The sequence below is a fragment of the Artemia sp. Qi Xiang Cuo genome, chromosome 15, assembly GCF_049724085.1.
Source record: "Artemia sp. Qi Xiang Cuo chromosome 15, ASM4972408v1, whole genome shotgun sequence".
NCBI classification, from domain to species: Eukaryota; Metazoa; Arthropoda; class Branchiopoda; order Anostraca; family Artemiidae; genus Artemia; species Artemia sp. Qi Xiang Cuo.
The window spans coordinates 12,860,107-12,884,366 of NC_142808.1; the positions used below are offsets into that span (position 1 = coordinate 12,860,107).

The 24,260-nt window shown below is 37.3% G+C and overlaps 1 protein-coding gene across 1 annotated transcript in view; it reads left to right on the forward strand.

Annotated features, from left to right (window-relative positions):
• Positions 1 to 12,141: 12,141 nt before the first annotated feature.
• LOC148943344 (helicase POLQ-like) overlaps positions 12,142 to 24,260 on the forward strand; it is a 137,341-nt gene continuing 125,222 nt past the window's right edge. Inside the window, exons 1-2 of the mRNA XM_089101888.1 lie at positions 12,142 to 12,315; positions 19,440 to 19,713. Coding sequence (XP_088958014.1) covers positions 12,160 to 12,315; positions 19,440 to 19,713 — 430 coding nt within the window. The 5' untranslated portion in view covers positions 12,142 to 12,159. The remainder of the gene's footprint in view (positions 12,316 to 19,439; positions 19,714 to 24,260) is intronic.

The window sequence follows — 24,260 nt, forward strand, 5'->3', positions numbered from 1 at the left end:
TATTTTTCGTAGCTTATTTGAAACCTTGATGTGCATGGATACTTTACGTTAGGTTTCAGGTTTCTGTTGTTTCTAGTTTTTACTTCAAGTTTGGAGCAAGCTCGGTTTTCTTAGAGCTTGTGATAAGCTTTTGCAAATGAACATTACCTTTATGCTACCTGCTTCACTGACATACCTTGAGAGAGAAGTATCTGCAAAATTTGCATGATTAAAATTCTATTGAATTTATATTTAGTGTATTTTATGTTTAATTTTTTGTATAAATATTATTATTATTACATGTTTAGTAATTGCATATTTGACTAAATATTAAATTTTAGTTATTCAATGAAATATATAGAACAGAATATATCTTATTTATAAATCGCACCCTCTTTTCCTTTCGAAGATTATATTCTTTTGATAATTAAATATAAAAAAAACAAGTTGTTTAAACTGAAAGTAAGGAGCGACATTAAAACTAAAACCGCCCCGAAATTAGGCCGTAGCTGACCGGGGCTGTCCCCTCCTCCCCGCCTCACTCTGTACGCTACAGTTTTTTATTTTTTAAAAAACATGCGGTGTGAGACAGCGACAACTTTCAGCGTAAAGAGTGAGGCGTTGAGGAGGGGACAATTTCTATCATATATGGAACAATTTCTGTTCGTTTTAAGTTTTAATGTCGCTCCTTACTTTCAGTTTAAAAAACTTGATTTTTTTTTTTAATTTCTGATCGTTTTTTAGTTAATGCAACTTTTATTTTGGCTCACCGTCATTGAATAAGTAAACAAAATTTGCATACAAATTTTACTCTTCTTTTGCTAAATGGCTGTCTCTAGATTTGGTTCTGACGTAATTTCAAATTAACTTACGTAACGAACTTCTATATTCGTATATTTTTCTTCTGGCAAAAAATACGTTGCAGATATAGTTGAAGATTTTTGCAGATATGAGCTTGAAACCTATGTAATGGGGTTTTCTGATATGCTGAATCTGACGGTGTGATTTTCATTAAAATTCTTTCACTTTTAGGGGATGTTTCCTTCTTCTTTAAAAAATCAGGTAAATTTTCTCAGGCTCGTAGCCGTTGATGAGTAATACTAAACTTAATAAAATTTATATATTTAGAATCAGCATTATAAGCCCATTCTTTTGATACATATATTGACATCAAAATTCGGTTTTTAAGAGTTTCGATTACTATTGAGTCGTAACGCTTGTTTTTTTTGTTTGTTTTTTTATTACGTATATGTTATTACGTATATGAGAGGGTTCTCCCCTTAGTCAATACCACGCTCTTTGCGTCAAAAGTTAAAAAAAAAATTAATTCACACGCCCCTGAATAACAAAGGCCTTTTAATTAGAATAGATAGCTCTTTTGAAAGCACTAAAAAAAACTGTAGCGTAAAGAGTGAGGTATTGACTTGGGGGCGAACCCACTCATATACGTAATAATTTTTGTTCATTTTAAGTTCTAATGTTGCTTCCTACTTTTAGTTGAAAAAACTTTTTTTTTTTTAAATTTAATTTCTGATCTTTTTTTAAATAATGCTTGGAAATCCGGCGCCCCCTTCATAGAAATGTCCCTTACCCCAAAGAAACATCCTCCACGGAAAGATTCTCCCGAGTAACCCCCTTCTCCAGCCCCCCCCCCCACCAGAAAAAATCCTTCCTGAAAATGTCTGTATACTTCCCAATAACCAATACAATATGTAAGCAATGGGCAATGTTCATATCTTGCAGCCCTTCCCCTGGGAACTGTGGGGGATTATGTCCTAAAAGACATATTTATTAGATTTTCGGACTATGCTGAACAAAATGGCTATCTCAAAATTTTAATTGGGTGACTTTGAGAAAAAAATGAGCGTGGGAGGGGGCCTAGTTGCCCTCCTTTTTTTGGAGGGCACGCATCGTGATCTTTCTTCGAGCAAAAAATGCAAATTTCCAACTTTTTGCAGATAGGAGTGTGAAACTTCTTTCATAGGGTTCTCTGATAAGTTGAATGTGATGGTGTAATTTGCGTTAAAGTTAATTGAAAATGCAAAATTCCACATTTTTGCCGATAGGAGTTTGAAGCTTCTTTAATAATGTTCGTTGATAAGCTGAATCTGATGGTGTGAATTTCGTTAAAGTTAATTAAAAAAATTTGCAATTAAAACAAAATTTTATTGTTTAAAAAAAATTGAGTTTTGAGAAAGTCAAACTTTAGCGTAAAGAGCGAGGCGTTGAGGAGGGGACAGCCCCTTTCATATACGGAATAATTTCTGTCCGTTTTAAGTTTTAACGTCGTTCCTTACTTTCAGTTTAAAAAAAACTTGTTTTTTTTTTATTTCATTTGTGAACCTTTTTTAATTAATGCAGGTTTTGATTTTGGCTAACCGTGCATGAATAATTAAAACGAAATTTACATATTAGTTTTACTTTTATTCGGTTAAATGGCTTTCTCGAAACTTGTTAAATTTTATTTACGAACGTTTTTATTAGTAATCAATATACGTAACTTACGAATTAACATACGTAACGAACTTCTATATTCATATATTTTTAATACGCATTTTAGTGGGTTCGCCCCCTAGTCAATACATTGCTCTTTAAGGTAAAGTTCGAATTTTGTTCCAATTCTTTAAAAATGACCCCTTAATCACAAAGGCCGTTAATTAGAATAAATAGCTCTTATGAAAGTACTAAAAAATCTTTGGCTTAAAGAGCGAGGCATTGACTAGAAGGTGAACCCATATCATATAGCTAATATTTTTTGTTCGTTTTAAGTTTTGATGTTGCTCCTTACTTTCAGTTGAAAAACTTGTTTTTTTTATATTTAATTTCTGATTTTTTTTAAAATAACGATGGGAAATCCGGCGCCCCCTTCATAGCAAAATCCCTTCCCCCATGAAAACCTCCTTCATGAAAAGATCCTCCCATATAACCCCCGAACCACCCCCACCACCCACTACCAGAACAGAATTCCCCCTGAAAACGTCTGTATACTTCCCAATAACCAATACTATATGTTAACATTGGGTAAAGTTCATAACTTTCAGCCCTCCCCCTGGAGGCTTCGAGGGATTAAGTCTTCCTAAAAGACGTAGTTATAAGATTTTCGACCATGCTGAACAAAAGGGCTATCTCAAAATTTTGATCGGGTGACTTTGGAAAAAAAATGAGCGTGGGAGGGAGCCTAGTTCCCTCCATTTTTTGGTCACTCAAAAAGGGCACTAAAACTTTTAATTTCCGTTCCAATGAGCCCTCCAGTAGAGATGCCTTATTGAATCGTGACAGTACACCAAATATGGGCATAGAATACTGACAGTACACCATATATGGGCATAGAGTCATTAGGGAGAACACGTGGTTAATGGGGTCAATGACCTCTTTTTCCAAGGTCGATTTATTTGATGTTTCTATGTGTAATAACTCCGGGACGAAGGTTGCACATGCGCATTGAATTCTAACGGGAACAATGTTATTGATCTAGGACTCGAGCGGGAAGTGAATTTCCGAGAACTTGATTGCGTAATCAAAGTCTGTCAACAACAACAACATCGACCATGACATTCACTGAGAGCGTGCACTTACAACAACAACAACATCGACCTTGGAACACCTGTGCTGTCGACCTCAATTCACCTATCGTGAAACAATAATTCCCCTTAGAAACAACAAATTAATTTCCCTTTCTTGACAGATCAATCAATCAATGACATCATCTGTCAGACTTTAAAAAATTTCGCCTAGAAACGATTTCCCCAGGAATAGATCCAAATCATTAATGTCTTTGCCTCGGGAACAGTTCTACTGGTCGAACTCCAAAAGATATTAATAACCAAAGGCCATGGAAACAATTAGGCAAGAAACATCTTAGCGATGAATTGTTTTAGCGCGCTAAAAGGTTTCTTATTAATTTGAAATGCGTTAGCGCAGAGATGCCAATAACAAAGGAACACGCTGAATTTACGTTTAGGGATTATTTGGGCGAAACCGTTTTAGACAGGTTATGGAACTATTTCGGCGAAACAGATAGAGACATTTTAAAAGAAGATTTTTGAAGAGATTTTAGAAGAGAATTTAATGGTGAAACTCTGTGGTCGTTATAATACACAAGTTTCATTTGAACAGTGTTGTGAGGTCCTCTAAACCAACCCCAAAGGGTTCCAATCCTCCTACCCCAACCCCGAAGGAAGCCCCCGGTCCTCAAAGCCCCCCAAGCTCCCAAAGGGCCACCGGCGCCCCCAAAGGCCCACCCAGACCCCCAAAGGCCATCCCCGGGCCCCCCAAAGGCCCATCGAGCTCGCAAAGGACCAATGGGGTCCCAAAGGCCCTCCACCGGTCCCCAAATGTCCCCCAGGCCCCCAACTGCCCCCCCCCCCCCGGACCCCCAAAGGCCCATCAAGCTCCTAAAGGACCAACGGGGTCCCAAAGGCCCTCCACCGGTCCCCAAATGTCCCCCAGGCCCCCAACTGCCCCCCCCCCCCGGACCCCCAAAGGCCCTCCCTGGGCCCCAAAGGCCCTCCCTGTGCCCCAAAGGCCCACCCAGACCCCCAAAGGCCATCGCCGGGCCCCACAAAGGAATTATTTACTGACCTTCAGTTGTTGTGATTTTAAAAGTTCTGCTTTTGTTTTCTAAAATCATCGCCTAAAATGCCTCAAACTGTTTCACCCAAAGAGACACATACACAGAGACACACACACAGAGACACAAACAGAGACAAACACACAGAGACACACACACAGAGACACACACACAGAGACACACGCACAGAGACACACACACAGAGACACACACACAGAGAAACACACACAGAGAAACATAAACAGAGACACACACACAGAGACACACACACAGAGACACACACACAGAGACACACACACAGAGACACACACACAGAGACACACACACAGAGACACACACACACAGAGACACACACACACACAGACACACACACACAGACACACACACAGAGACACACACACACAGACACACACACACAGAGACACAGACACAGACACACACACACACACAGAGACACACACACACACACACACACACACACAGACACACACACACAGAGACACAAACACATAGAGACACACACACAGACAAACACACAGAGACACACACACAGAGACACACACACATAGACACACACACAGAGAGACACACACACACACACACACACACACAGACACAAAAACACACAGACACACACAGACACACACACACAAACAGACACAAACACACATACACACACACACACACAGAGACACACACACACAGAGACACACACACAGAGACACAACACAGAGACACAACACAGAGACACACAATCAGAGACACACACACAGAGACACACACACACAGAGACACACACACACAGACACACAAACACACACACAAACACACACATAGACACACACACACAAAGACACAGAGACACACAGAGACAGACACACACACAGTCACACACACAGAGACACACACACAGAGAGAGACACACACACAGAGACACACACACAGAGAGACACATACACACAGAGACACACACACAGAGACACAAACACAGAGACACACACACACAGAGACACACACACAGAGACACACACACAGAGACACAAACACAGAGACACAAACACAGAGAGACTCACACACAGAGACACACACACAGACCTACACACAGAGACACACACACAGAGTCACACACACAGATACACACACACACAGAGACACACACACACAGAGACACACACAGAGAGACACACACACAGAGACACACACACAGAAACACACACACAGAGACACACACACAGAGACACACAAACACATACACACACAAAGACAAAAACACACACAGAAAAACACACAGAGACACCCACACACAGACACACACAAAGAGACACACACACAGAGACACACACACAAAGAGAGAAAGACACAGAGACACACACACAGAGACACACACACAGAAACACACACAAACAGAAACACACACACAGAGACACACACACACAGACAGACACACAGACACACACTGACACCGAGACAGAGCCAAAGAGAGCAACACACCGAGAAACAGACAAAGAGACACACACACAGACACACAGACACAGAGACACAGACACACAGACACACACACACAGATACACAAACACACAGAGACACACACACACAGAGACACAGACACACACACACAGACACAGACAGAGACACACACAGACACACACACACCCAGACACACACACAGAGACACACACACACAGAAAGAAACACACAGACACACACACAGACACACACACAAACAGACACACACACAAATAGACAGACACACAGACACACAGACGCAGAAACACACACACACAGACACACACAAACAGAGACACACACACAGAGACACACACACAGAGACACACACCCACAGACACACCCACAGAGACACACATACAGAGACACACAGACACACACACACTCACAGACACACACTCACACACACACAAACCCGCAGACACACACACACACACACAGAGAGAGAGACACACTCAGAGAGACACACACACAGAGACACACACACACTGACACACACACACAGAGACACACACAGAGAGACACACACACAGAGACACACACACAGAGACACACACAGAGACACACACACAGACACACACACAGAGACACACACACACAGAAACTCACACAGAGACACACACACAGAGACACACACGCACAGACACACACAGAGACACACAGACACAGACACACACACACACAGAAAAACACACACAGACACACACACAAAGAGACACACAAACAGAGACACACACACAGAGACACACACACAGAGACACACACACAGAGACACACAAACAGAGACACACACACAGAGACACACATACAGACACAGACACACACACACACAGACACACACACAGAGACACACACAAACAGACACACACACAGAGACACACACACACAGAGACCCACACATAGACACACACACACAGAGACAAACAAACAGACACACACACACACACACACACACTCAGACACACATACACACAGACACACAAACAGAGAAACACATACACAGACACACATACACAGACACACACACACAGACACACAGAGACACACACACAGAGACACACACACAGAGACACACACACAGACACACACACACAGAGACACACACACAGAGACACACACACAGAGAGACACACACAGAGAGACAAACACACAGAGATAAACACACACAGACACACACACACAGACACACAGACAGACACACACACACACAGAGACACACACACAGAGACACAAAAAGAGAGAAACACACACACACAGACACACACACACACAGAAAGAGACAGACAGACACAGAGCGACACACAGACCGAGAGACAGAGACACACAGACACACACACAGAGAGACACACACACAGAGACACACACACAGACACAGACACAGAAACACACACACACAGACACACACACACACAGACACACACACAGACACACACACACAGACACACACACACAGACACACACACAAACACACACACACAGAGACACACACAGAGAGACACACACAGAGACACACACACAGACACACACAAAGAGACACAAACACACACACAGAGACACACACACAGAGACGCACACACAGACACACACCCAGAGACACACAAACAGAGACACACATACAGAGACACACACACACAGAGACACACACACAGAGACACACATACAGAGACACACACACACACATACAGAGACACACACACAGACACACACACACAGAGACACACACACATAGACATACACACAGAGACACACACACAGAGACACACACACAGAGACACACACACAGAGAGACACACACACAGACACACACACTCAGAGACACACACACCGAGACACACAAACAGAGACACACAGACAGAGACACACACACAGAGACACACACACAGAGACACACAGAGACACACACCCAGAGACACACACACATAGAAACACACAGAGAGACACACACACAGAGACACACACACAGAGACACACACACAGAGACACGCACACAGAGACACACACACAGAGAGACAGACACAGAGACACACACACACAGAGACACAGACACAGAGACGCACACAGAGAGACACACACACAGAGACACACACACAGAGACACAGAGACAAACACACAGAGACACACACACAGAGACACAAACACAGAGACACACCCACAGAGACACACACACACACAGAGACACACATGTTCCTTTAGTACCTACGCATTTAGGCTTAAATGAAGATATTTATGCAGAGTTTCAACTAGCTATGGCTAAGTTTGCTAAAGACAAGCTATTTTCTTGTGAAAACACACAAAATCAGAAAAAATGTTCAATGTTCCTTTAGTACCTACACAATTAGACTAAAAATGAAGATATTAATGAAGAGTTTCAACTAACTATGGCTAAGTTTACTAAAGACAAGCTATTTTCTGGCGAAAACACACAAAATCAGAAAAAATGTTCAATGTTCCTTTAGTACCTACGCAATTAGACTTAAATGAAGATATTTATGCAGAGTTTCAACTAGCTATGGCTAAGTTTGCTAAAGACAAGCTATTTACTTGTGAAAACACACAAAATAAGAAAAAATGATCAATGTTCCTTTAGTACCTACTCAATTAGACTAAAAATTAAGATATCTATGCAGAGTTTCAACTAGCTATGGCTAAGTTTGCTAAAGACAAGCTATTTTCTTGTGAAAACACACAAAATCAGAAAAAATGATCAATATTCCTTTAGTACCTACGCAATTAGACTAAAAATTAAAATATTTATGCAGAGTTTCAACTAGATATGGCTAAGTTTGCTAAAGACAAGCTATTTTCTTGTGAAAACACACAAAATTAGAAAAAATGATCAATGTTCCTTTAGTACCTACGCAATTAGACTAAAAATGAAGATATCTATGCAGAGTTTCAACTAGCTATGGCTAAGTTTGCTAAAGACAAGCTATTTTCTTGCGAAAACACACAAAATAATAAAAAATGTACAATGTAAATTTATTAAATACACATTTATAATATTATTTTATATTATTATTCATATTATCATCTATATATTTATTAGATTGATAAATACAATATTTTTTCTTGTGAAAAAACACAAAATAATAAAAAATGTTCAATGTTCCTTTAGTACCTACACAATTAGACTAAAAATGAAGATATCTATGCAGAGTTTCAACTATCTATGGCTAAGTTTGCTAATGACAAGCTATTTTCTTGCGAAAAACACACAAAATCAGAAAAAATGTTCAATGTTCCTTTAGTACCTACACAATTAGACTAAAAATGAAGATATTTATGCAGAGTTTCAACTAGCTATGGCTGAGTTTACTAAAGACAAGCTATTTTCTTGCGAAAACACACAAAATCAGAAAAAATGTTCAATGTTCCTTTAGTACCTACGCAATTAGGCTTAAATGAAGATATTTATGCAGAGTTTCAACTAGCTATGGCTAAGTTTGATAAAGACAAGCTATTTTCTTGTGAAAACACAAAATCAGAAAAAAAAATGTTCAATGTTCCTCTAGTACCTACGCAATTAGGCTGAAATGAAGATATTTATGCAGAGTTTCAACTAGCTATGGCTAAGTTTGCTAAAGACAAGCTATTTCCTTGTGAAAACACACAAAATCAGAAAAAATATTGTTAGGTTAGATTAAGTTAGATTAGGTTAGGTTAACCTACGTACACGCACATATAGGTTAGGTTAGGTTAGGTTAGGTTAAGTTAGGTTCGGTTATGTTAAGTTAGGTTAGGTTAGGTTAGGATAGGTTAGATTAAGTTAGGTTAGGCTAGGTTAGCCTACGTACGCGCGCGTAAGTAGGCTAACCTAGCCTAACCTTTTGCACTAAGGAGGGTTAAGCAGAAGTATGTGCCCAAATATTCAGTTTATTTTTCATTTTATTCAGTGGCTTAAAGTCACCAGGGGCATCGTTTGGGGTGGAAAGGGGGGCAGTCCCCCCAATAATAAGGAGAAAAAAAATATACATCCGATGTCCTTTTACTATCCAGATATGGACCCCTCTTGCCCCCCTCCCAATAAAAATGCTGGAGATTCGCCCCTGAAAGTCACCGATCTGGTTGCACCGATCGGTGCAACCGATCTGGTGCAACCGATTTGGTTGCACCTTCCGTAAAATCAGTGTGTTTTAGAACGTATTTTGGGCTTCTTCGTGCGAATACGGGCCTTTTTGGATAAGTCCGTGTGATTTGGGCAGGATTGTTGAAGAAGGCATTAAGTTGCAAGGAGTTATATCCATGAGCGGGTAACAAGTCTGCACTGATTACCTTTTTTTTCAACCTACAACAGAGGGGAAAACAATATCAACATAAAAATAAGGAGTTGGTTGGGGGGGGGGTAAAGACCTTTTGAGGCTTCGGAGAGGAGGGGCTTTACACCGATTTGAATTATATTCATATAGTTTCTATTTGCGATCTGTACCTTTTAATAAATAAAATAATTCGTAATTAATTGTTATGAGATATTTTGAGTTAAAATCACCACTTTGACCTGGCTTGCATGAGATGCATCTATTTTTAAGGGTTTTCAGAGATCAAATTACAACTTCGAAGTAACAAAAGCAATTTTAGTTTATAGTCAACGAATTTATAGTAATCATTTATTTACAGTCATCAAATTTGTAACAGTTAGCCTGTAAACGTATATTAAACTCATTGTAATAATGATAGAACCCATAGAGTTTTCTTGTATGAACAATATTTAATTAAAGAAAAAAAATAGACTGGTGTTTTCTAGCATCAAATTTTTTATCTCTCAATTTTATTTTTATTTTATGTAGTTTTAACAATTAAAGTTTTGTTTATAATTTTAAAAAACATTAAACAATTGTAACACATCAGTGATGAATGGAGTGGGAGGGCCTTGGGGACAACTTCTTCCAAAAATCCTAATTTTCTCGGATTTCTTGTTTATCTAGTTTAAATTATTAAATTAATTTAGTTTTTGGTATTTTTATTTCAGTCCTTAGTCTTTGGTTGCTATCTTGATATTTTTATTTTAGTCCTTAATCTTCGGTCGTTCTCTTGATATTTTTATTTTTGTCCTTACTCTTTGGTCGATATATTAATTTTTTTTTTTTTTGCCTTCGCCTTGGGTGGTGCCCTTTTTTTTTTTTTTTTTTTTGTTTTTTTTTTTTTTTTTCAATTTTTTTTTTGAAGAAAATTCATAAGTCGATAGAGCACATAAATAAATTCTAAAATATATAACCGGAGATGTTTATGCATATTTGAATTAAAATTTGATTCATAATTGGGTTGACCAATATGGAGTTTTTGCCATGTTGAAAAATCGATACTTCGTTCTCCAAAAGGGCCGTAACTAACTTTGACACTAAAACATTTATTTGTACCTTATTTCGTATCTCATAAATTGTACCACTGAAGATTTTTGGTACTGTTCTATTTGCTGCAACCCTCGTGGGAAGCGAAGTTTGGTTAATGTTAATGAAATAAAAAAAAATATGATGAAAATATAATTAGAAACAAATTTAGGCTATATATTTGTACATTAGGGGGTGGAGGGGGGGGAAGCATAGCATATATTAAATACGTAACCTAACTTAACTTAGGTACCTTTTTCCCCCTAAACCCCAATGTTTAAATATTGTACAAACCCCTATGCGCAATCTCGACATTGGATTTCTCCGTTGAAAGAACCAGTTTGACTAGTTTCTTTAGCATCTTCCCTATACAATATATCTCGGGGGTTGCAGCTAATAATACAGTACCACATTTTCTTTAAAATGTAAAGTGTAGGTTTTATAGCTTAATATTGACTGCAAAAATAACTATATTCGAATGCAGAAAGAGGATATTGAAGAAGACACTTCCATTTTTAGAGTTTGTCCAATGTACTCTCTGGATTTAAAATTGTCGTGAATGAGGAAGAGGGTAAGTACTTTTCTTGTGGTTGTGATATGTTGTTAAAGTAAAAAAAAAAAAACGTTTTCAAGCTTAAGCATTAATTTTTTAATCTTTTTAATACATTATATTCTGATTTTGGGGACTTCTTGAAATAATCTCTAGGAAACTTGTGGTGTGTGTATGAATCGCCTCTTAACTGCTGTTCTATTTTAGACTGGCAAGAGGAGTGCTTACGGATGGCTCTGGAGTCGCCTTTTAGCAATCTTCTCTATACATTACCAACATCTGGTGGCAAAACGTTAGTTGCAGAAATATTGATGATGCGAGAAATCCTTTGCAGACGTCGGAACTGTCTTTTTGTTCTTCCTTATGTTGCACTTGTTCAAGAAAAGGTAATTCAGTTGTTGACGTTCTATTACTGAATCTTCGGATTGTAGAAACCTAACCATGACCTGTTTAATGTTTAAATTATTTTGTTTTGTTTCAGGGTCCTTTACATGCTGTGGAGCCTTTGTAGGGATAAGTGATTCTATTTGTTGATTGATATTTTTTATTTGTTTGAAATGTATCTATCTATCTTTAAAAAAGGAAATCGAAAACCTTTGTTAGTCTTTGCTATATTATTTTTTTAAAACGAACCTTGATTTTGTTTTCAAACTGTACCAATCATAGGCAGCGCGCTAGCGCTACCTAAGTAAAGAACGATGTGGCCACAATGTTTTTTTTTTCTTCGGCAGGCACTTCGTATCGAAGAAGTTGTCGTAAAAGTTTCGAAAAGGGCTCATCCGATTGGAAATTGGGATGGCTAGTGCCCTTTTTAATAGTCGAAAGTTATTGGAGGGCAACTAGCCCCCCCCCTCCACGCCCCATCAGTCCCCCAAACACATCCAATCAAAATTTTGAGATAGCCATTTTGTTCATCGTAGTTGATTTCCAGATAAAAATTATGTTTTTGCGGAGGCCACTCCCCAAAATCTCTCGGGGCCAGTGTTTTAAGTTATGCACTGAGGGCATTTAAGGTTTTTATAGAAGGCGTTGTCGTCTAAACTTAAAAACAGCCTCATTCTATTTTAGATTCAAAGGGCTACTGCCCTTTTTAATAATCGAAAGTGGTTGGAGGGCAACTAGCCTCCCCCCCCCACGCCCATCATTTACCCAAACACGTTCAATCAAAATTTTGAGATAGCCATTTTGTTCAGCGTAGTTGATTTCCAGATAGAAAATATATTTTTGAGGAATACACTCCCCCACAACCCTCGGATCAAGGGTTTTAAGTTGTGCCCTGGGGGTATATAAGGTTTTTAAAGCAGGCGTTGTCATAAAAACTTCAAAAAATCTCATTCGATTGGAAATTCAAAGGGCTACTGCCCTTTTTAATAGTTGAAAGTGATTGGAGGGGAACGTGCCCCCCCCCCCCACGCCCATTATTCCCCCAAAAACATCAAATAAAAATTTCAAGATAGCCATTTGTTCAGCGTAGTTGGTTTCCAGATCTCAGTGCAAGGGTTGTAAGTTAAGCCCTGGGGGCATAAGGGTTTATATATAAAGTTGTTGTATAAATCATTGGAAGAATGATCGCGCTGCCTAAGTAAAGAAAGGGGACACTCTAGAACGAGACAAGAAACGGGGACTAAATAAAGAGGAGGACACTCCCCCACAACCGTCAGGGCAAGGGTTTTAAGTTAGGCCCTGGGGGCATATAAGAACGATTTTGGCACAATGTATTATTTATTAATTTTTTCCTTTAGAGCAGGGCACTTCGTATCGAAGAAGTTGTCGTAGAAACTTCGAAAAGCGCTCATTCATTTGGAAATTCGAGTGGCTTGTGCCCTTTTTAATAGTCGAAAGTGATTAGAAGGCGACTAGCACCCCTCTCATGCCCACCATTTCCCCAAACACATCCACAAAAAATTTTGAGATAGCCATGTTGTTTAACGTAGTTGAAAGTTCTGGAAATTCGGTCTTAGAGGTTGACAACCACCCTAACAGACCTTAGGGTATAGGGTTGTAATTTATGCCCTGGGGCATATAAGGTGTTTATAGAAAACGTTGTTTTTCCAAAAGGGCTCATTCGATTGGATATCGAAAGGCCTAGTGCCCTTTTTAGTAGTCGAAAGTAATTGGAAGGCTTGACATTTTTATAGTAAACCTTGTAGTGGGTCTAATGAATTATTTTTTGTTGTGGTCGTTCCTTAGACCAGAGCACTTCGTATCGAATGAATCGTCACGGTAACCTTGAAAAGGGACCCTTCGTTTGAAGAGAAAAATGGCTGATTCCCATTTTAATAGTTGGAAGTGATTGGAGCGCAACTAATCCCCCTTTAACTATCACTGACCCACGACAACCCTACCTTTTCTGGTCTTAAAATTTGACCAAATCAAAATAGCGTAAGTGTATCCAAGCTATCAAAGAAAGTAAACAGATTTGTTGCGAATGGTATCAAGTTTTCAATTTCAGGTCAACTAGAGGAGGTATGGAACTAAATCAAACAGGACTATTTGTGTCTAGATTTTTAAAAGGGTTTATGTTGTTAAAAATTGCTGAAATTTTTTTTCCAGCATACAAATAGCAGTCCAAACTATAAAGTCTTAAAAAACGATTAGATTTAAAGTATTATTTTCTTTTTCCCTGAAAAGACTATGTCAACATAAAACGAACAGAAATTAATTAAAAAAAAACTTTTTCCAGAAAATAATTTTTTCAAAGAAAAGTATAGAACTCCATTAACCAAAAAATTAGCAAAAATAAAATCAAATAATCTACCAAGCGTGAAACTTCCACAAATCAGCATCGATAAATAAATGAAACCCAAAATGAACAGAAATTACAATAAATAACCGATTCAAACTCAAAATGAGCAGAAATGAACATAAGTTGGGCGCAAAACCCCTAGGCCTTCCCAAGGCCAGAACAAAATTTGCACTGAAAATATATAACTGTTTTTACTTTTATAACTTTAATAAATCAAATAATATTAACCTTTTGATTGCTAAATATCAGTATATGTATATTAAACTGACAATGCACATTCATTTGTATTTTTTTTTCAGTAAACTGCAAATTTTGTTCTGGCCTTGGGAAGGCCTAGGGGTTTTTGCGCCCAACTTATGTTCATTTCTGCTCATTTTGAGTTTGAATCGGTTATTTATTGTAATTTTTGTTCGTTTTGGGTTTCATTTATATATTTATAATGATTTGTGGTTGTTTCACGCTGGGTAGATTATTTGATTTTATTTTTGCTCAATTTTTGTTTAATTGAGTTCTTTACTTTTCTTTGAAAAACTTATTTTCTAGAAAAAGTTTTTTTAATTAATTCAAATAAAACCGCACCGTTTTCCATAATAAGTATAGCAATGAAATTGAATGCCGGGCAACGTTTTGTTCCATAATAAGCACCGCTTTCACCGTTTTCCATAATAAGTATAGAAGTGAAGTTGAATGCGAGGCAACGTCTTGTTACATAATTATTACTACTTGCTCCGTTTTCCATAATAAGTATAGAAATGAAGAAGGCAAACGTTTTGTCGTGATAGAAATTAAGGTTTTGAATTTTTCAGCAAATTACAGTTTTCTGACTAGGCAGCTTAAAAAGTAAGCATTCTACTGCAATTTTAGCAAAACAATGAAATAACGGTAGATGATTGTTGATAGGTCCTTTTAATTGGACCCTTCAAAGAATCACTATATTATCTTTATAGTTCTTTCGTTATAAATGCATGTTCTCGGTTGTCTTTAAAAATCTATATTATCTATATATCTCTATTATCTATATTTTATCTATATTATCTAAATCTATATCTATAAATCTATATTATATATATAAATCTATATATCTATATTATCTATAGTTCTTTCGTTATAAATGCATGTTCTCGGTTGTCTTTAAAAGAAATGACAAGTTTTTCATGTTTTTTTGTAGTGGAATCAATTTGTTTAAATATATCGTAAAATATAATCAAAATTCCACCCAAGTAACAAAGCTGGTTCCTTTTCAAACAACCTGACGAACACAGGATAAATATTATACAGTATGGAAAATTTGGTCCTCAAATGGGACACATCACAGCCCACGGAAAGGGAAGTTTCACTTTGCGTCACAGCAATAGCTTAAGGTGCTACTTGGCACTCGCATCGCATTGTGCTAAAAAGTGTTCATTGCGGATGCGCAAAGGCAGAGTCATGAGAAGTGTGCGTGACTGATCTGTCCCAAAAATCTTTAACGGAGAGGAAAGGAATTTTCCATACTGTATAACATTTATGCTGTACTGACGACCGAGCATCATACAGGAAACTGATCCATGAACTTGTGAAGGAGATGACCCCAACGTAACCCATGAGGACACCCGAGTAAACAAAGCTGTTCTATGGAATAGAAAACACTTGTCTTACTTGAATTTACACAAAAAGGGATTTTTGGTTAGAATATCACGGAAAAGTTATTTCTGTAGTCCAGATGTGAAGCAATCATAAGCGTACAGCGTGTAATGGACAATTAATCCAATGGATCAATTAATCAATTAATGGACAATTAATGGATTAATGGATCAATTAATCAATTAAACAATTAATCAATTAATGGATCAATTAATGGACAATTAATCCAATGGATCCATTAATCCATTAAAACCATTTATCGCAACAAACCATTAAGCCTGTAAGGTGCCCAGCAAAAAAAGAAAAGAAAATAGATGAAAAAAAAATCGAAAACTCGGTTTTTGAGTATAATATTTCTCTATTCAATATAAGACGGAGATAGATAGAGAAATAAGTAAATAAACAGTAAATGAAGCAAAGATTATATTTATTAATCTCATTTGTCGAAAACAATTGTTTCATTACGGTCTCCTATGGTTGTTTGTGCGTTTTCTGGTCCCGTCCTGTAGTTTCTATAGAGTCGTAGGCGTACAACAAAACCTGACAAGCAAGGGCTATTTGTCTTGACATCCACCAGTGAAGGGCCAAGGGTGGCGTCGGCCTATCTGTAGGAAAAAAAGACGATTATAAAATGTATTAAACGAAGAAAATGATAAATGCTACTGAGTAATTTAATTAATCGCAAAACAGAGCTCGTGGTCGGACCCTCCTCTCCCCTCCTTCCTAGGAAAATTTTCCTGGTGGAGCTCATGTTAGCTATCCTTTACTGGGTTAATCTCTTCATTTTTCTTTTTTTATGTGATTATAAAAATACATAATGCGCCATTTATGTCGCAACAAGATGTCAGTATGTCACAAAATCTTATGACAACTATAATACAATATCTTTTACTATTTTGGCATATGTCTTTTACTGTTGAAACATATATTTTGGCATCTAATACTTTTCATCAGTCTCTTATAGTTTTCAAACTCACGAATATGTTGAAATGTAGAGTATTTCAAAAAGATGCATAAGATACGTAACATTATGCATGTTGCATGCTCCATTTTTCATCTTTATCTTTGAGCTTATTCATTCACTTCATATGGAGATATTCATTCATTCTATAGTGAGATAAATAGATCGCTCTTTGACCTTCAAATAGTTTCCTTATTTCAAATTCTTCATTTCAGTTTGTTCATTCACTCAATATAGAGGTAAATAGATAGCTCCTAAATCTTCAGATAGTTTTGTTTTTTCAACTTCTTCATTTCAGCTTGCTTATTCGCTCAATGTGGAGATGAATTGATAGCTTTTTGGCATTCAAAGAATTTTCTTTTTCTAACTTACCCATTTGCTCTATAAGGAGATGAATAAATAATTCTTCGGCCTCCAAATAGTTTCCTTTTTGCAACATCCTAAGACATTATGAATCTTTGTTTGAAAATATTATGAATATTTATACATTAAAAGTAGGAATAATTTACGTTAAAAGTCACATTAATTTCTACATTAAATCTACATTCATCTACATTAATCTAATTCATCTACATTATATTCTACATTGTAATTTTAACATTAATTATTTTACCTTAAAAAACTCTGTATGTTTGACGTTTTCCATCTCAGTTTTTTTTCTCTCCTTTTCATTTTTATCTTTTTCCTAGTCGTTACGCCTAAATGTCTTATTAGACATTACAAGTATCCTGAAATAATTTCCAAAACAGTCTGCTGAGCTGCATTCAGAGGGAGGGTCAGCAGGACAATGTCGATTCGCCACTTTGATCACACTTCGATCCTCCTGATCTACATAATAGTACTATTAAAGTCTGTTGTTGAAGATGTGATTTGAATGTATATTTAAAGAAGAAAATACGTTTCCAGTCGGAGGGCATAATTCAGTAGAACAGCCTTGCCGTTTCTTGTCTGTAGTACACTTGAGTTTTAGAGTTTAATTAGCAGCCAAAGTATAGCCTAAAGCTTATTTGTGACAGAGCGTGAATTTCGTATCGCCTAGCGAATTTTGCATCGCCCCGCGGAAAAAATACGCTTCGTTCATCGAAATCTTCGCTTCGCAGCGCTTCAAGCTCAAGTTGAAAAAATTCGCATCGCTATCGTCATTCGCTCCAGAAATAAACAAACAAATGGATATTGAAAAACTTATTAATCTAATTTCTACTTACCCTTGTATATACAATATAAGAGAAAGCTGCAGCAGCACTGATGAGTCCTTTTTTTCTTTTACTTTTGAACTGCATTTTCTCAATAGTAACGAAATTCGCGGACTGTGAGAACTACATGGCGAATTCCGCAAAACGGCGCGATGCGAAATATCGCAGAGCAAATTTTGTTCGCGCTCTGTCAGAACTAAGCTTAAGGAAGAAAGAAGAAGGATAAATTAAAAAAAAGTTGTTGCCATTATTGTTTTATCTTTACTAACACACCATATATAAAGAAAGGACAAAATATAGAAGAAAAGTATAATAATAGCATTTTTTTTAAATTTATCCTTCTTCTTTTTCCTTCTTCCTTTTCCTGTGCTATGAACTAAGACAAACGAAAAATAATAACAAGTGTTTGAGTGGCGAAGGTTCAACCGGCTCACTCTAGCGAGCAAAATGAGCAGAGAGGTCATCCTCGACTGTGTCTGAGAGGGACAAAGGCTTATACTCGTTGTTAATTGAAGCTCAAGGCTCGAGCCAACAGAGGAAGTAAACAAAAAGGTAGCGAAACCCAATTCCATAGACCAGAGACCCAAGCCATTTCCTGGACTCGGCCATGACTCTGCCGCACTGTCTCCTAATCCCCCCCCCAAATAAAAAACCTGAAAGGTTCAACTTGACACCCCAGCTGTGATACCAAATGGAATATACTTATCAAAGTTTGTTTAAAATTATTTACCTTTTAATAAAAGTTACTGACCATCAAGTTTCGTTAAACTGTGTGCGCAGCTTGCTTGCCATCAGACATAAAAACAAACAACTAAAACACACTCTCCCTATGGCAATGGAAAACCTACTGACTCTGATTGTAAAAGTCCTCCGAAAAACGCGTGATTGAGGTAGTAATATCACGTGACTGCTTTCAAATTAGGGAATGCTTAGGAGCTATGACCATTTACATTTATTTTGGGTAAGATATTTAGAGACATATTTTAGGTTAGGTCGTTTTCGCCGTTTGCAGTAGCTTTGAATTTCATCGTCGAAGAATATGCTGCTAGTCAGGGTATTATACCTCCCAAACCCCGAAGAAAGCGAAGAACAATATACATTTCTACCATAGAACGAGCTAACGGTATTGTGAATTCTCTCATTGAAGAAAAGAGGCTGGAAGAGATAGGACTTGTAGTTGTGGACGAAATTCATATGATCTCTGACAGAGGAAGGGGACCGAAATTGGAGAGTCTTATTATCAAGCTAAAAGCAGCGCAAGGTATGTGTAGAATTGGTATCAGGTTATAAGGTATTTTCAAAATCAACACAGGGGTATTGTCTCATAATCTTGCTAGTCCCTTTTTTTGTGTTGGTAGATGGTGTTTTTAATTATAAGAGGCGTATATCAAACAAATAAATTTAAAGGACGATATGGGACTGGAAAACTCGAATTTAAAAAATTCTCCTTGCACTCCCGGTCATAGAGCCTCGCGGTTTGTATTTGATGTTTATGTTTCTGCTGACTATCAGTATGGTACATCTCCTACATTTCTCCTACTTTTTTTTCTTGGAATTATAAATCTTATTATCTTATAGTATTAAATCTTAGTTCTATCTGAAATATTTTTGAACATTTTGAATTATTTAAAAAAAAACTTTGAAGTATAAACACATTTATTATTTAAAAATATTTTAATGAAACCTAACCATTTAAAACGTGTTATTTCATTCCAATGAATGTCATTTATTGAATGTCAATTGGTTTTCGACTAAGGAATAGTGATAGGAATTGATACAGAGGGATTCGGATACAGAGGGGTTGATCTGCATTCGGTCATTTCCCGTTCTGCTTAACAAGTGGCACCCCTCTTTGATACTGAAATATTGAAATACATTTATAGACTTCTTGTTACTACCTTTTCAGCTTCTTCCAACACATTCTATCCTCTCACCAGTTTCAAGATTTTTTGTTGAAAATTTGATTTCTTCTCTGGTAATTTAGTCCCTACCGCTATGTTGGTTTGTATTTTCTTATATTTATAAGTCTCATCCTGCTTTTCGCCTACGTCCTACTCTCTGTTTCACTCATTTTATAAGTTTTGTCCCTCTCCTTATTTTCACTTCCATCGTTATCTGTAAAATTGTATCGTTTCTTCTTTTTTTTCTTTTTTTTCCTTTTGAAGTTGGGCTAACCAGAATGGTCTTAAAAATATTTTTGTAACTCAAAAACTATAAGCTAGGATAAAAATTGCAATTGTTTTTTTTAGAAGCCAATTTGACTAAAACCATAGTTAAATTGTATGTAATTGATAGCTAAATTGTTAAATTGATGCTCGAAACTATTGGCAAAAACACGGAATTTTGTTTTGTTTATCTTTTTTTTTTAATTATGTTTTTTGCCGGCTTGTCACTGTCCTCTGCTATATAAAACCAGCCGCTTATCTTACGCTTCCAGAGTATAAAAGCTATTTGTATTTCGTATTCTTTCTTCTTTTTTCCGTTTTTTTTTATTTATTGTATAATCTTATATATATTATTTTATTATATACAAATCTCATAAAACTCAGGAGTTCTTTATCAATTGACTTACACCTGGAAGAGTGGAGATTTAGATTTTATTTCGGACAACTCGTGTACTCATTTTTTTTTCACTGCAACCGTATTAACGCTCGCAAGACTAATAGCCCAAGTGGAGAGACATAGGCTGGGATGAAGAAGCTGTTAATGCTTTTGTTAAATGAATAGTCTCATGAGTACTTATCATTGCTTACTATGTTCATCCTCATCCTAGCTGAGTTTTTAGATAGCACTGCAGCCCCTTCCATGAAATTACGTCTGCATTTATGACGGAATAGTCTCATGAGTACTTATCATTACTTTACTGTATTCATCTCCATACCAACAGAGTTGCTTAGAGAGCAATGCAGTCCCTTCCATGAAATCATGTCTGCAATTATGACGGAATAGTCTAATGAGTACTTATCATTACTTTACTGTATTAATCTCCATACCAACAGAGTTGCTTAGAGAGCAATGCAGCCCCTTCCATGAAATCATGTCTGCATTAATGACGGAATAGTCTAATGAGTACTTGTCATTACTTTACTGTATCCATCTCCATACCAACAGAGTTGCTTAGAGAGCAATGCAGCCCCTTCCATGAAATCATGTATGCAATTATGACGGAATACTCTCATGAGTACTTATGAGTACTTTAGTGTATTCATCCCCATACAAACAGAGTTGCTTAGAGAGCAATGCAGCCCCTTCCATGAAATAATGTCTGCAGTTATGACGGAATAGTCTCATGAGTACTTATCCTTACTTTACTGTATTCATCTCCATACCAACAGAGTTGCTTAGAGAGTAATGCAGCCCCTTCCATGAAATCATGTCTGCAGTTATGATGGAACAGTCTCATGAGTACTTATCATTACTTTAGTGTATTCATCCCCATACAAACAGAGTTGCTTAGAGAGCAATGCAGCCCCTTCCATGAAATAATGTCTGCAGTTATGACGGAATAGTCTAATGAGTACTTATCCTTACTTTACTGTATTCATCCCCATACCAACAGAGTTGCTTAGAGAGCAATGCAGCCCCTTCCATGAAATCATGTCTGCAGTTATGATAGAACAGGTTCATGAGTACTTATCATTACTTTACTGTATTCATCCCCATACCAACAGAGTTGCTTAGAGAGCAATGCAGCCCCTTCTATGAAATAATGTCTGCAGTTATGACGGAATAGTCTCAGGAGTACTTATGTGTACTTTACTGTATTCATCTCCATACAAACAGGGTTGCTTAGATAGCAATGCAGCCCCTTCCGTGAAAACACATCTGCAGTAATGGTTTACAAACCATAGGCCAAGACAGAGATATGTCAAGCTGATTCAGACTCTCGCTCCTTCGTGCCCTCTCAAAATTTAAAAATGTACCTGAAAGAGCCTCTTAGGTGTCAATTATAAAAAAGATAAAAACTTCACTTGGTCTTCACTTTTGTGAAGACCAGAGAAAAGTTTGTTTGCTCCTTCCCCCAACAACAAAATTCTTGTGTTTGCCTCTTTCCCTCTATTTGGTAGTAATATCGCGTGATTCTGTTGAGATAAGTGATTGGCTTGGTGTTACGGGCACTCACCAATTATATCAAGTAAGATAAGGAATGAGCAAACACATGATTTATAATCTTTAGTGATTGGTTGAAATATGATCAAAACTGAAGGTTTGAGCAGATTGGATAGAGAAGCAATGCTGCCAGTGAGTTAGTCCTGAGTATATGGGTGTAATATCACGTGATTCTTTTCTGATATGAGATTGTCTGGGTGTTCAGGGCTCTTACCAATTATATAGAGTGAGATAAAGAACGCAGAAAGATATTATTTACATTCTTTGGGGATTGCTTGAGAGGTGGTCGAAGCAGAAGGTTAGAGCAGAGTGGATCGAGAAACAATGTCTGCCAGTGAGTTAGTCATGAGTATATAGGCGTCATATCACGTGATTTTTTCGGATAAGAGATTGTCTTGGTGTTACGGTTACTTACCAATTTCATAGAGAAATATAAGAAATACGAAAAGATCGCATGGTTACAATTTTTGGAAATTTCTTGAGAGGTTGTCGAAGCAGAAGTTTTGAGCAGAGTGGATCGATAAGTAATTAGATATACTTGATAGAGATAAGTATTGAGATGTAATTGACTAGTTTAACTTTTTGATAATTTTGCAGCAGCTGTGATAATGCACGGTCTCAACATTGTCCAATTCTTTATCACCAGTTATTCGTACAAGTCAGACAAAGATTTTTTTTTTTTTGGGGGGGGGGTAATCGGGTACCTCCCACCTAGATATGGCCCCGATGGATACCCGAATATATTTTTTTTAGTTTCCTTTACCCTTTCTAATATATTTTGTAGTCTTTTTATTTTTTTATTTAATGTTATTTATTAATTTTTTTAATTTAACTTTTTTAATATATCTCTTTAGTTTTCTTTACCCTTTTCCTGTTTTTGGGGTCGTAAAACTCACTAGGGATATGTCAAATTTTGTATTTTTGTTACTCTTCGACTTCGTTAATTTTCAACTGGTCATGTCGAGAATTCGCAGTTGACTGTGAAATTTGACTGAAAAGACAGTAGAAACTTACGTCCCTTTTGTCGGCAAGCAGATAATGAACTTGACTATATAATGAACTAGATGGTAAAGGGGGGGGGGGGCGACAACACAGTATCAAACAGTTCGTGGTAACGAACTGTAAGTAAGGAGCGACCCGGCACAATAGTAACCGAAACTCTAAAAAAAGGAGCTTTGATACCAACACATATCAAAAGAATCAGATTTTTATGCTGATTTCAAATATATAAGTTTCATCAAGTATAATCTTACCCATGCCTGAGAAAATTTGTCGTGCTTTCGAAAAAAGGGGGAAACAACCCCTAAAAGTCATAGAACTTTAATCACACCATCAGATTCAGCATATCAGGGAACCCTACTATAGAAATTTCAAGCTTCTGTCTGCAAAAATGTGGGATTTTGAATTTTTGCGAGAAGAAAGATTATGGATGCTTTTTTTTTCAGGGGTGATCGTGTCGATCCAATAGTCCTAGAGTATCGTGAGAGGGCTCATTCAAACGGAAATTAAAAGTTCTAGTGCCCTTTTTAAGTGACCAAAAAAATTAGACGGCAACTTGGCCCCCTTCCACGCTCATTTTTCTCCCAAAGTCACCCAATGAAAATAAAAAAAACAAGTTTTTTCAACTGAAAGTAAGAAGCAACATTAAAACTTTAAACGCACAGAAATTATTACATATATGAGGGGGTTCGCCCCTTA